The sequence below is a fragment of the Octopus bimaculoides genome, chromosome 11 (genome assembly GCF_046866305.1).
Source record: "Octopus bimaculoides isolate indiv1 chromosome 11, ASM4686630v1, whole genome shotgun sequence".
In the NCBI taxonomy this organism is placed as follows: Eukaryota; Metazoa; Mollusca; class Cephalopoda; order Octopoda; family Octopodidae; genus Octopus; species Octopus bimaculoides.
In genome coordinates this window covers 48553981-48569089 of record NC_142938.1, presented here as the reverse complement: position 1 = coordinate 48569089, position 15109 = coordinate 48553981, and the positions used below count along the sequence as shown (strand labels likewise).

At 36.6% G+C, this 15109-nt stretch overlaps 1 protein-coding gene across 1 annotated transcript in view; it reads left to right on the top strand.

Moving 5' to 3' along the window:
• Positions 1-15109, top strand: part of LOC106883134 (ral GTPase-activating protein subunit alpha-1) — a 289144-nt gene that overhangs the window by 142934 nt on the left and 131101 nt on the right. The window contains 5 exon segments of the mRNA XM_089359945.1: positions 216-339; positions 2725-2880; positions 4821-4979; positions 6883-7007; positions 8957-9075. Of these exon segments, the coding sequence (XP_089216071.1) occupies positions 216-339; positions 2725-2880; positions 4821-4979; positions 6883-7007; positions 8957-9075 (683 nt within the window).

Genomic DNA, 15109 nt, shown 5'->3' with positions numbered 1-15109 from the left:
AAAAGAGAACTTTCTTGGGAATAACGGTCATGGCATGATGTTAAATTAATGATGCATGAGCAATATCAATCTGGTGACAGCTTCTAGTTGGAACTTTACAATGTATGCTTCTGTTTTAGTAATGAATAACATCGTATATGTATCTCTTTTCATCCCATTATTAAAGTATATGAAATGCGAGTTAATAATTTATATAAATTTTTAAAATTTTCTAGCCGTGACACCCACAAAGTTGCTGTGATATATGTCGCTGAAGGTCAGGAAGATAAACACTCAATACTTGCTAACTGTGGTGGAAGCAAAGCTTATGAAGATTTTGTTAGTGGTTTAGGCTGGGAAGTAAGTATATGTTTAACGACTTGCCAAACGTTTTGGAGGAAGATGTACTGCATGTTGAATCTTTGCTAAATATCATTGTTGAATGTATGAAAAGGCTTTGTGTGTGTGGGATTTAGTTGTTGGTTCATGGAGCTATAATTATGTTGTATTTCAAACCTTTTCTTCTAATTGTTTTTGATCACATTTGAACAATTATTGTATTCACTAACTGCAAGGTTTCGTTGAAGTATCTCACCTCTCCCTTAGGTCTCCCATCAACCACTTACTTCCACCACCACTAACCACTACCACTGCTGCTGCTGTTGCTACTGTAGCACCACCACCACCATCACCACTGCTGTTGCTGCCACCACTACCACCGCTACTATTTGTAGATTTCTTCTATCACAAATACATTTTCTCATTTATTTTTCATTGAAAACAAGATTTGCCAATTTCTTGTTTTTGTGGTATTTCGCTATTTTGTTTTTTATTGCTCTGATGTTCACTGTTAAATAATAGTACTTCAAGTAACCTACAAGATCTTGCTGAGTGGTTAGCATGAGGACAAGATAACCAGCAACTGAAATCTCTTGCTTTACAAATATTCTCAAGGAATATTGGAGTCTTGAACAAAGCATCTTATTTTATGTTAGACTATTTTGTTAAAAGAACAGACACCACTTTCATCACATATCTGTTAAATGGCTGATACTAAAATATTTGTTAAATCACATCCTTAGTATCAACCACAAAATCTTTCCTCATCATCATCTGCTAGCTGCTCTTAACTACAAACCGTCAACATTGATTCTATTACAGTTGACTATTCACGCAAAATCTCTTAGCAGCTGAAGTTTAATCCTTTAGTATTCAGATTATTCTAGCAAATGTTATGCCTATTTATTCACATTGTTTTGAATTAATCATGGATTATCTTGTAGCTTTGTGATTTTCATAATGTGATTGTTTATTTTTAGAAGGACATTATAGAATAGGTGTGAGAGGCTGGATCTGGCTAGTTTGGACATAAAACGTTGAATATTTTGACTGGATATGGCCAGTTTGAGTACTAAAGGGTTAACTTGCATTTAGATATGACATAAGGAAGGAAAGGAGTACTCTGTCGGTTATGACAATGAGGATCCCAGCTGATACAATCAACGGAACAGCTTGATCGTGAAATGAGCACTCTACAGACCTGTCTACCCTTAACGTAGTTCTCAGGGAGATTCAATGTGACACAGTGTGACAAGGCTGGCTCCTTGAAATACAGGTATTACTCATTTTTGCCAGCTGAGTGGACTGGAGCATTGTGAAATAAAGTGTCTTGCTCAAGGACACAATGTGTTGCAGGGAATTGAACACACGGCCCTACGATCATGAGCCGAATGCCCTAACCACTTAGCCATGTGCCTTCACATATCACTCTACTGACTCCCAACTAATGTCTCTCATTAGTACTGTCTCTTCCATAGCAGAGAGAGAGAGAGAAGGAGGCTGATTGTATTGAAATGAAAGATTAGAAGAAACTAACAGGCATTTTTTTGCCAGCTACAAATGAATGTTGAAACACAAACATCTGGTCTAAACAGTGCTAATGCTAGTATTACTAATAGTGGTGGTGATTTTTAATTTAGGCACAGGGCCAACAGTTTTGATGGTAAGGGATTAGTTGATGCCATTGACTCCAATACTTGGCTGGTACTTTATTTTATCAATCTTGTATGGATAAAAGACAAAGTTGACCATGGCGAGATTTGAACTCGGAACTGTCAGAATATACTGTAAGGCATTTTTTTTCTGGTGTGCTAATGATTCTACCAATCCCTAATAATGGCTTTAATAGTAGTAGTAGTAGAAATAATAATAATCCTTTCTACTATAGGCACAAGGTCTGAAATTTGGGGGAGGGGATTAGTCAATTACATTGACCCCAGTATTTCACTGGTACTTAATTTATCAATCCTGAAAGGATGAAAGGCAAAGTCGACCTTGGCGGAATTTGAACTCAGAATGTAAAGGTGGATGAAATTCTGCTAAGCATTTTGCCTGGCATGCTAATGCTTCTGTCAGCTCACCATCTTAATGATGATGATGATGATGATGATGATGATAATAATAATAATAATCATTTCTACTAAAAGCACAAGATCTGAAATTTGGTGTGAGGGGACTAGTTAATTATGTTGACCCCCCAGTGTTTCACTGGTACTTAATTTATTGACCCCGAAAGGATGAAAGGCAAAGTTGGCCTCAGCAGAATTTGAACTCAGAATGTAGTGGCAGACAAAAACTACTAAGCATTTCGCCCAGCATGCTTATGATTCTGCCACTTCACCACCTTAATAATAATAATAATAACAATAATGATAATATGGTGTTCTGTTTTTGTGTATGTTATAGGTGGATCTTGAACAACATGTTGGTTTTCTTGGAGGATTGCAACAGAACAAGACTACAGGAGAGACTGCCCCTTATTACGCTAATTCAACATGTGAAGTTATTTACCATGTTTCCACTCGCATGCCAACTGGTAATGATGCAGCTATGCATATCAAGGTGTGTATGTTTTACAGAATTTTTGTTTTCTTCTCTCTTGTCTGTGCTGTAACAGTTTTAGTTCTGTTTTTGTGGAGAGAGAATGGTTCTAGGAGCTCATTTATTTGTTAATTATGATTCAGCTAGTACAGACTTACAGAAAGAATGGGACATGAAAAAGGCCTTCTGTAGATTGTAAAATGCAAAATAGCTGCCTTTCCTTGAATAATTAACTTATCATCTCGGAATTGTCTCACCAGAAGTAATAGTATCTGAATTCTTGTTTAGCCCTGATCAGTTTAGACCTTATGATCATAGGGATTCCAACCTTAGCTAATCCATAAATGACTATATTTGATGTTTGTCTTCTAGCTAGAGTTGTTTCATTTCACCTTTCAACAATGCTTTTACAAACTTTCTTTGTCCCTTACATTCTAATCTGTTAGATTATTGTCATGGTTTTCCTTTAGGCCCTATTTCAGATATTAAAAAAAAAAAAAAAAAAAATTGCAAGCCAATTTCTACCTTGGAAACAGCTCTACTTTATTTCATTATAATTTGCCATAGAGGCAGAACACAGAGTAGCTGCGGGCTAGACAAACACATTAATGAGATAAAATGAATGATAAACATGATAGTATAATGGGAGAAGACAAAAGCCACCTGCCGAACTTTGCTTCTCTAAAACACTGTTCTTTTATAAATAAAATTTACACATTGAGGCTATGAACCTCGTACATAAATTCCAAATTATGACATAAATTAAGGCACTTGCCTCTTATAATTTTTCATTATATGAGTCAGATGACCCCACAATATGAGGCACTCGTCCTCTTACCTTTGTTTTTGCCCGCCAGACTCATTGCTTCACTCAAGCACAACTATGGGTCTGGGTCAGGCAAAACAACTCTACTTTATGCACAAACTCTCTCACTCTCTCTGTGTAATGGGTGTTTTTTACGTGCAACTGGCATGGGTGCTAAGTTAGGTAACACCAGCTTTGGCTACATCTACGATTTCACTTGACTTGACAGATCTTTTTAAGCATGGCATATCACCAAAGGTATCAGTCACTTGTTATTGCCTCTACGAGGCCGGCCCAATGTTTGAAGTGTGCTTTTTACATGCTACTGGCACAGGTGCCAGTTACATTACGCAAGCATTGGCCACAACTATGATTTCACTTGGCTTCATTTGTCTTCTAACCCTATTTAGATTACTGTCAGATATAATATTTATTTATTTATATTGTTTTGAATCATCTTGTAAATTAGAAATTTCAGTGATGTGATTATTTAGTTTTAGAATGACATTGTAGGGTTGAAGTGAGAGGTAAGATCTGGCCAGTTTTTCAACATAAAACTGGTTAAATATTTCCACTGGATATGACTGGTTTGAATGCTAAAAGGCTAAATATTTTGGATTCCTGTCTGAAAGTATCTTTTTGCTTCCCTACTTCCTGTGAATGCTTGTAGCCTAGTGGTCAGGCTGTTGCATTCACAATCATTAGATTGTGGGTTCGATTCCCTGACTGGGCAGCACATTGTATTCTTGAGCAAAACACTTCATTTCACATTGCTCCTGTCCCCTTTTCAATCATGTTGACCTGCTTACTTAGCCAGAAGGGTGGCCTTATTTGAAGGCTAAAACAATGCAAAAGCGCAATGTGACCAGTGATGTTTAACAATATAGCCAGGTCGGTCATGTGATCACATGACTACCTCCTAGTTGAGATATTTCATACTTTCACTGATTTAAGTTCATTAACCACTTAGGTTACATATGTTAAGGTTTATTCCTTTCCAGAGGTAGATTTTGTGTTCACAATTGTTTGTATTCCTATTTTGGCATTCTGTTTTTGTGCATGTTACAGGTTATGGACACAGTCCTGGAGCCACTGTTTTTTATTACTTTGCACTTTACTCCCGTATTTGCTAATTTTGACAAAATTGTTGTTGCAGATGAGGCATCTTGGGAACGATGAGGTCCATATAGTGTGGTCAGAACATAGTCGAGACTATCGCAGGAACATTATTCCGACAGAATTTGGGGATATTCTCATAATTATTTACCCACTTCCAAATGGACTTTTTAGGATTCACATTAACAAGAAACCTGATGTAAGGAACATTTTAAAAATATATTTTCTTGTTTTTTAATTGTATATTTTTAAAAGAATGTTCTTGTATTTTTTATTGTTCATTATATATAAAAAAAAAGAAAAGAATGATTAGAGTCCAAAGGAACTAATTATGCTTTGCTTTTAATAAAATTTAGGAACGTAAGATAGGTTTGTGTGCCATAAATGAGGCAGGGTCCTGATTTCTTGTGATTAGGCTGAGAAAAAATGTCTGAAAGTTGAGTTAAAAGTGACCAGTGGGTACATCACTGAAGTAATGTACAGCTATTATCTTGAGATTTATTTAATCAAATTTAAGAAATTGCTCTTTACTGACCAACAATATCTGTTGTTAAAACTTGCTCTGTGGAGATTCCGACATGCCCTTATTGTTGTTAGGCATGCATGCACTGAAATTCCTTGGAAGAAAACCAGTAAAGCTTTTATAAAATATTTACCTCAGTTACAGTTTTGGAGTTGGAACATCATCATCATCATTTAATGTCCGCTTTCCATGCTGGCATGGGTTGGACAGTTTGACAGGAGCTGGCTCGGCAGAAGACTGCACCAGGCTTCAGTGTCAGTTTTGGCATGGTTTTTTTATGGCTGGATGCCCTTCCTAACACCAACCAGTCTGCAGAGTGGACTGAGTGCTTTTCTGCATGGTACCAGCACAGGCAAGGCCAGTTTTGGCTTGGTTTTTACAGTTGGATGTCCTTCTAAATGCCAACCACTGTACAATGTGGTCTATTGCCATATTCAACAAGACAGTGCAGTTAGTAGTAAGAGTCCTCACATTCTATAATAGATTAGTGAAGAATGTAAGTGGTGATGGTAGTCTTGGAATTACTCTGAGCATCAGTTAATAATACATTGAATCAGGCTTTCTTGAGGGATTTTTAGATTAGTTATTATGGACAACATCTAGAAACCCTAAGTGTAGCATTTCTACCAAGGGACAGTTTTAGTTTGTAACAAGCTTTATGGATCTAACAATGTAAACAGTAGATGATATTCAAGGTGAGATAAAGTTTTGTATGCAATTCTAAACATGATATATACTTGTGCTTAATCTTCCTCTGGGTTTATGCCAAACAGTTACTACAATATGTTGGCAGATGAGATTATCTGCCAATGAAAACCATTGTCTCACAGTTTTCTGATAACAAGGTCAGCTAGTGTTTTATGCTTGATGGCAAAAGGATAAAAAGATAGTATGGTGGATGAGTTTGAAAGGTTAAGTCTTATCTAATGAAGCCCTCATTGTGTTCTTCTAGTATCATTTGAACTAGTAGGTGAGGGTAGAGGGAAAAGATGTGATCTTTGACTAGTGAATAGCAAGTTCACTGTGGCTGAATAAGTCAAGTTTTGGTCGTACACTGACAACAGGCAGAAGATATTTGCTGCTGTTCTTGAGAACATTTTGAGTTTGTGGAGTGTCCTGATTTACCCTATAGACCACCTTTATATTTTCATCATTATCATGTTTAAAAAAATTTTTTTTGTAGCCCCCCCCCCCCCCCCTACTGTTAGTGTTTTTGTGTCTTTATATACTTGTGAAAAACAAAATCATCATCATTATTATTATTAAGAAGGCAGCGAGCTGGCAGAATCGTTAGCACACTGGATGAAATGCTTAACAATATTTTGCCTGTCGCTATGTTCTGAGTTCAAATTCCACCGAGGTCGACTTTGCCTTTCATCCTTTCAGGGTCAATAAATTAAGTACCAGTCAAGTACTGGGGGTTGATGCGATTCACTGTATCCCTCCCCACAAATTCCAGGCCTTGTGCCAATAGTAGAAAGGATTATTATTATTATTATTGTTATTATTATTTGTGTGAATTCGAGGAAATTATTTTTTGGTAGTAATATTATTAATGTTGTTTTCTTTTTAATTTCAGATTCATTTTGGCCCATTGTTTGACGGTGCAATAGTCAATTCCAAAGTCCTCCCTTGTCTAGTCCGAGCCACAGCCATCAATGCGAGCAGAACAAAGCGGGCTCTGATGCCCCTCTACCATTCCCAGTATCTTTTTATTAGCTGTGTTGAAATGCTGTTTTTACCCATTTTCAAATGTAAAAGATGACGAGAACGTCTTCCTCTCTATGCTCCCACGTAGTGTAGTTCTTATTTCCAACTTGTCAGTGAGAACCACTTGCAAATCAAATCTCTTGATCAAATAACCTGTTCACTGTTAATTATAGGATATGAATTTCCAATGTTTTTATTGGCTTTCTGCTGCCTTATTGATTTGGTCATCTTTTTCTTCTTAAGAACATACAGGGTTTGCGTTTGGCACTCTCAGAGTTAGTAACCATGTCAAGGTGTTCATTTCTACTAGAAGACCAAGAAGAGAAGAACATGCTATTCTTACCAAAATGGTCTTGTTTGCTTTAGTTATAAGCAAGCTACTTGTGGCAGAAATGTACTGGGATTATCTTGAGATTGTACTGTAAACAAAGTTGGCAAGATATCAGATCTCACATGTCTGTATGTTAGATTCAAGAATGTTTCAAAAACATGGTGTGCCCATGTTCTAGTCTTTTTCATTGTCAGCAATAGTGACCTAATATGAATCAAATTAAGTGTATATTCAAAATTTCATGCTTTTTGTGGCCTTCAAACAGACAAACATTATGCCTTACCTTTGAAAGGAGTTGTTGCATCTAAGTAATTTATATTTCTCTTTCAAATCACATAACCAGGTTTTGTTTATTTCCAGGTCAAATTATTGACAAAGATGTTGTCAGAGTTGGACGTTGCTGTTATACTCCCATGAAGTGATTCTTATTAGAACATGATATCTTACATAATTATGATCACTGTATGTTCATTATTACTACACTACATGATTTTATAGTGCTCAAAAGCATTGGACAAGTGATAGTTACCTGCTATCATCCAATCACTATTAGAGTGTACATAATAGTACATGTAATAAAGAATTTATGATCTAATGTCATTAAAAAGGTCAGATAAATTTGCAACAAGAGGGTTAGCTTTTATATTAAGCTCTCTGTGTGGATCCTCAAACTATGTTATTTTTGTTGGCTGGTTGACTCTGTTGGCTGGTTGTCTCTGTTGCTGTGTTTTCCAATTGATGTGGACTGCAGTGAATCTTGCCCAACCCGTGCCACTGGATAGAAAATGTTTTGTGGAAATTAGCTTAATTTTTTTTCTTTCTGAGTTTTAATTCTGCCAAATTTAACTTTGCCATCTGTCTCTTTGTGGTTTTATAAAATCAATTTCAGTCATTCAGTTCTAGATTTAAGAGATGAGGAATTATGTACATTATTTACATTTGATGGATATTTGTCCTCATCTTGTTTGTTGTGAACACTACGTTTTGGCTGATATACCCTCCAGCCTTCATCAGGTGTCTTGGGGAAATTTCGAACCTGGGATCTCATTCTTAAGGTTTGTAGCCCGCGCTCTTAACCACTACGCCACGGGCATATGACATAGTGGTTAAGAGCGCAGGCTACTAACCCCAAGATTCCGAGTTCAATACCAGGCAGTGAACTGAATAATAATAATAATAATAATAATAATAATAATAATAACATTGAAAAATACCTTAGGAATGAGAACCCAGGTTTGAAATTTCCCCAAGACACCTGATGAAGGCTGGAGGGTATATCAGCTGAAATGTTCTGTTAACCACAAACAAGATGAAGACGAATATCCATCAAATGTAAATAATGTATTTCAGTCATATTTTGGGATTGAACCAATCAACTGTACAAAACAGATAGCTTTAAGTTAATGTGAGATTCATTATTATAATAGCTAGTTTTGCCTTTTGTTCCTCAGTGTACCGTCAAGTGTTGAGATAGATATAATAGTTTAAACTATCCCTGCAAAATGTATGGCCTTGTGGCTATATTAAAAAATCATCATCATTATTAATTATTATTGTTTTTTTTGATTCATCATTTCGTCTGAGTTTTCCCTTGACTGCCTTTTTCCCTCAGCTACGAAGAACGTGCTAAATGCCTGGGCAACATCATCCAGAAACACATAGAACTGACCATGTTTGAGGACTTTGCTGCGAATGTCTTTGCACCAGTCTTTCCAGACACTTCTGCAACAGGTCAGTCAGTGTAACGGTCCCCTCCACGTCTGTGCCACTTCATTGCCCAACACCGCTTTATAGAAATAGAAGGCATCAATGTGGTGATGTTGTTAGTGTTGCTGTTTTCTTTCTTTTTTTTTTTTAATATTTTCTCTTTTACTTCACTTTCGCATACATTCTCTCTCTCTCTCTCTCTCTCTCTCTCTCTCTCTTTCTCTCTCTCTCTCTCTCTCTCTCTATCACTCACTCATTTATTTATCCATCTCTTTTCCTCATTCTTTGTCCTCTCTTCATACTTTCTCTATATTCTTCATACTTTATCCTTCCTCTCATATTTTCTCTTCCATCTACTTCTCTCTTCCATCTACTTCTCTCTTCCATCTACTTCTCTCTTCCATCTACTTCTCTCTTCCATCTACTTCTCTCTTCCATCTACTTCTCTCTTCCATCTACTTCTCTCTTCCATATCTACTCTCTCTCACACCACACGCACACTCACCCTTTCTCCCACAATCATATTCTTACATTTCTCTTTCCATTCTCTTTCATTTCCCTTTGTCTCTCTCTCTTTTATCTCCTCCTCTCATCCCCTACTCTTGCACAATATATCTCCAATTCTTTGCTGTTCATTATTCATTTTCTTTTTTATTTTTAATATTTTTACTTCTATTTATTTCTTTTGTTTTCTTCATTGTTGTAACCCTCTCCTCATTTGAAATTATTCTTACAAATCTTCCTCTTGTCATAGTACTCTATCAGGTCATCCCATAAGTTCTGTCCAATTTTACCTTTTTTAAAATTGAATGAAATTTAAAAGTATTTTAGAATGTCTAATGGAATTAAAAATTATTTTTATGCATTTGTGTACACTTAAACTAATTAAATATTTTACAGAATAATAGAATTAAAATTTCTTTGATTAAAACCCTTTCTAACATGGAAGTATCCAAATAGCATTTGAGGTACATAATGTTTTATGAGTACAAAAAAGGAAACTCTGCAGCCGAAGTGATTTGAAACATATACTCAGTTTATGGGAAAGAATGCTTGAATGAAAGAACTTTCAAAAGATGGTTTGCTAAATTCAGAAGTGGAGATTTCAGCCTTGACGATTAAGATCAAGCAGAATGTCCAGTTGAATTTGATGATAAGCTCCTTGAGGCATTACTTGAAGAAAATCCTGCATTATCAGTTGAAGAATTGGCAATAAAGCTTAGCTCAAACCATACAACTGTTCATCGTCATCTTCAACAACTTGGAAAGGTTTCTAAACTTGGAAAATGGGTGCCTCATGAATTGTCCAAAAGCAACTGCAAATCCTGAGTTGACATCTGCTCTTCTCTCCATTCTCGTGAACTCATTTCACCCTTTTTGGATAGACTTGTGACTGGTGACGAAAAATGGATCTTCTATCGAAATATTAAACATTGTAAACAGTGGCTTGGTAAAAGGGAAAAAGTTCAACCACAACCGAGGAGGGAACTTCATGGGGAAAAAAAGTTCTTCTCTCTATCTGGTAGGATTGCAAAGGAGTAATTCTCTTTGAATTGTTATCACCTAATGCAACAATCAATGCTCAAGTCTACTGTCAGCAATTAGAGCGTTTGAACCAAGCTTTGAAGAAAAAAAGACCCGCTTTAGTGAAATGAAAAGATCACATCACAGAAGATCGAAGAGCTTGGTTGGGAAAAAATTCCTCATCCACCTTATTCTCCTGACCTTGCTCCTTCAGACTACCATTTGTTTCATAGTTTACAGAATCATTTGGGGAACATAACTTTCACAAGCCAAGAGGAGGTCAAAACTGACATTTCAGAGTTCTTCACTTTGAAACAAAAAGAGTTTTACATTGATGGGATTAAAAAGCTTGTAAATAGATGGAAGGAAGTCATAGATAATCAGGGAAAGTACATTGATGATTAAATTTCAATTAAATATAACATTTGATCACTTGTTTTCTTTATTCAAAATTCGGACAGAACTTATGGGATGACCTGATAACATTGCTGCTTGTGCAATTTTAACTGTCATGTGCTTATATAAATATACTTGTGTATCAGTATTATTTCTTTCTATATTGTGGTGTACTGTGCTACCCTTTTGTATTATGTTGCCCCTCTTTATATTTAAGTGTACTGTCTTACCCCTCTGTTTATCCCAGTGTATGGTTACTCCTCTATATATTCTGGTGTACATGTCAGCCCTGTGTATATTCTGGAACACTAGTCCTGCATATACTCTGGAATGTTATGCTGGTGTTTATGATATCTATTGTGAATGTGCGTGTGTGTGTGTATTAAGCCACCACTTGCAAGCAAGCATGACTTGGTAGCAAGTTCTATATTTTCGCTATTTGTTTTAGATATCTATATAGCTGCAAACAGATATAAACACCTTCTTGGCTCTTCTACTCTTGTTCAAGCAGAATATTGAGAATGTGACAGCTGAAGTGGGAGAGAGCTACACTAACCTGTAGTTGGTTAGTTTTGCTTGTTTGTAGCTGAGCAGACTGGAGCAACATGAAGTGAAGTGCTTTGCTGAAGGACACGGCACACCACCCAGTGGTTGGAGTGTTGGCCTCATGATCATAACTGGCACACCATCAGTTAGGACAACAAGGGTTCTAGTCGATCCAATCAGCGGAACGGCCTGTTCATGAAATTAAATGTGCATTCCACAAACATGTATATCCTTAACATAGTTCTCAAGGAGATTCAATGAGACACAGTGTTTGGCAAGTCTGACCCTTTGAAATACAGGTACTACTCATTTTTGCCAGCTGAGTGAACTGGAGCAATGTGAAATTGTCTTGCTCAGAGACACAGTGCATCACTGGGAATTGAACTCATGACCTTAAGATCATAATCTGAATACCCTAACCACTAAGCTACGCACCCCATGATCATAAGGTTGTGGGTTATTCACAACCTTATGACAATGAAGCTAACTCCCTAACCACTATATATGTATATATATATATATATATATATATCATCAACTTGTTTTAACGTTCACTTTTCCAAGCTTTTATGGTTCAGATGGAATTTGTTGTGGCAGATTCTTTACAGTCAGATGTTCTTCCTGTCACCAACTCTCACCTGTTTCCAAGTCAAGTAATAACTCCCTTGTCTAATGAACAATGAATCGCCTGTACATAGATGTATGGTGAACAGGGGAACAATGACAGTCTGAATAGGCTTTTTGTTTACAAAAACCATACAACATATCAAGATATTTCAAAAAACCTGGACATGCTTCTGTAGTTGACCCTCTAGCAAACAACACCTGAGACCACTTGCTGTGAATTGAAGAAAAATCAGTGAATTGAAAAAAAAAATCGTCATAATTTTTATGTCTGCTTTCCATGCTAGAATGGATTAGATAGGTCATCAAGGCATGTGTTTGTTCAAATTTAGAGCTACTACTCTATTGATGTCCTAGCTGGGAATCAGAGGACCATGTTTTTGCTTGTTGGTTCTATTTTTGTCTTGGTATCTTTGACTGGATGGCTTTTCTAGCACCAATTATTTTATAGAGTTATGCTTGGTGTATTTTAATGTACTACCAACACTGTCCCATGCAGTTTTATAAATACTGTAGCAATTAGAAGTACTTTTATTTTTTACAAGTACTATACAGCAGGGAAACATATAGCTTTTTATGTAAGCAAAATATTTTTCTGGAACTCTGTAGAGCAGTGGTTCCGAAAGTGGGCAGCATGCCTTCCGGTGGCAGTGGAAAGCTCCAGGGGAACATTGAAGAAAACTGGGGGTGATAATGGGGTGGCCAAAAAGGGGCAATGAATGTAAAAATCAACAAAATAATGGCTTAAGTAGATTAAGATTTGTGAAAAGCAGTTGCTTTGGATTTGCTGCAGAAAATGGTCTGTATTTCAGGTAGTGGTGGTGGTGTGTGTATGTGTTGGGCAGAGAGGGGGGCAGGAACATGGCCTGGGTGCCTAGAAAAGTTTGGGAATCACTGCTGTAGATCCTTTGTAATTCTGAGCTATGGTCCCTGTACCCTTTTAAGAATAGTCTTTCTTGTATGTACTTTTCTTTCTGTACTTACTTTTCTTTATCTTTTTTGTGTACTTGTATTTGTAACTTGTATATTGTGCTCCTTTGTGCAATTTATGTGAGTTGTCACTACAAAAAACCTTTGTGTATGTTAACCCCTGTATACATAAGTGTATTGTGTTACTCCTTGTACATATGCTTAATGCTTATGCCTCAAATTACTTTTTTAAAACTTGTATGTATACGAAGTCTTAACCTATATGTGTGTGAGTGTCTACACATACATACACACATTATTATTATTATATTAACCCTTGCACAATGTGTGTTGCATTAATCCCTGTATATATCTGTAACATATAATGTATTTTAATATATATGTGTATAAACCAGTGTAGTGTAGGCTATGATATGTTCCCGTTTATGATTTTCAGTTGGTCCCTTTTTCAGTTTTATTTCTCAATTGGTGTGCCTTGAGGAGGAGGAGGAAAGGAACAAGTGATATTGCTTATGGATTATGGGTGGTGCCATTTCTTTCAGATTAAATATGTAGCACAGAGACTATACAGTAGTTAAGACTTGTTTTATTTCTTTAAAGTAACCAAAGTTGGTCAGTGTTGTGGACGGTATATATCCCCTTCCCTTACACCTTATTGTTGTAACCCAACAATTCTGGTGATTCTTTGATTTGGGTTGAAAATTATTTTCCACAACAGTCACTCGAACATTCGTCTTGTGCATTTTATGATTATCTGCTTCCTGTGGAAATGTTTGTGATTCCTTTTTCCATTGTTCTGATTTAAGTGTAGAGGAATCAAATGGCATCATCATCATCATTGTTTTAACATCCACTTTTCCATACTTATATGAGTCAGACAAATCTTTGAGGCAACTTTTCTTGGGCTGGATGTTCTCCCTGTCACCAACTCTTACTTGTTTCCAAGCAAGGCAATATTTACCCCCATAGCTGGATGTGTTTTCTCAGATGATTGGAAATGAATAACACTGCTTGTGTGAAGGTGATGTTTGTTTACAATTATCACATGATGTCGAGATCTCTCTCTCTCTCTCTCTCTCTCTCTCTCTCTCTCTCTCCCCCCTCTCTCTCTCCCCCCTCTCTCTCTCCCCCTCTCTCTCTCCACTCCCTCTCTCTCTCTCTCTCTCTCTCACACACACACACATCTAATGTCATCATTTTTTAATATCCATTTTCCATGTTGGCATGAGTTGGATAATTTGAAAGGATATGACTGCCTCATACTCCAATAACTGTTTTCTCATGGTTTCTACAGTTGGATACCCTTCCTAAAGCCAACCACTTTACTGTGTGTTGGGAGCTTTTTTCATGGTGCTGGCACTAATGAAGTCACTATGTAGCTCACAACACTAAGAAGCGAAAAAAGTCGTTTTCAAGAACATGGCACACAGCTTAGTCTGGGAATCGAACTTGTGGTGAGCCCGACACTCTAACCACTGAGCCATGTACCTTCACACACACACACACACACACACACACACACACACATGAATGATGGACTTCTTTCAGTTTCCATCTACCAAATATACTTGCAAGGCTTTGGTTGGCCATAAGCTGTTGTAGAAGACACTTGTCCTAGGTGCCATGCAGTAATACTAAGCTCCAAATCATGTGGTTGGGAAGTAAACTTCTTAGCCATACATCCATTCCTGTGCCTGAACATATAAATATGACATGATCTTCATCACTTTTGTTATTTTGGACCTAATGTCCACTTAATTCATGCAAGTTCAATCCCTGTGCTCTCCAATAGTTTTTTATCAGTTTCCCTGTATTTTTTCATTTTTTTTTTTTGAACTTTCTCATTTGTTTGTATTTTCCTATTTTTTTTTTTACTCTTTAGGAAGATATTAAATCCCATTTTTTGGAGAAAAAGAAGGTAGTGTCTTATGATGTTGCTGGATTTTGGTTGTTTTTGTTGGTTTTTCATTATTTTTTCATTCCCTCTTTTTATTGCTTCCTCCCATTTTTCAGATCTAAAAAAAAAAAAAAAAAAAAA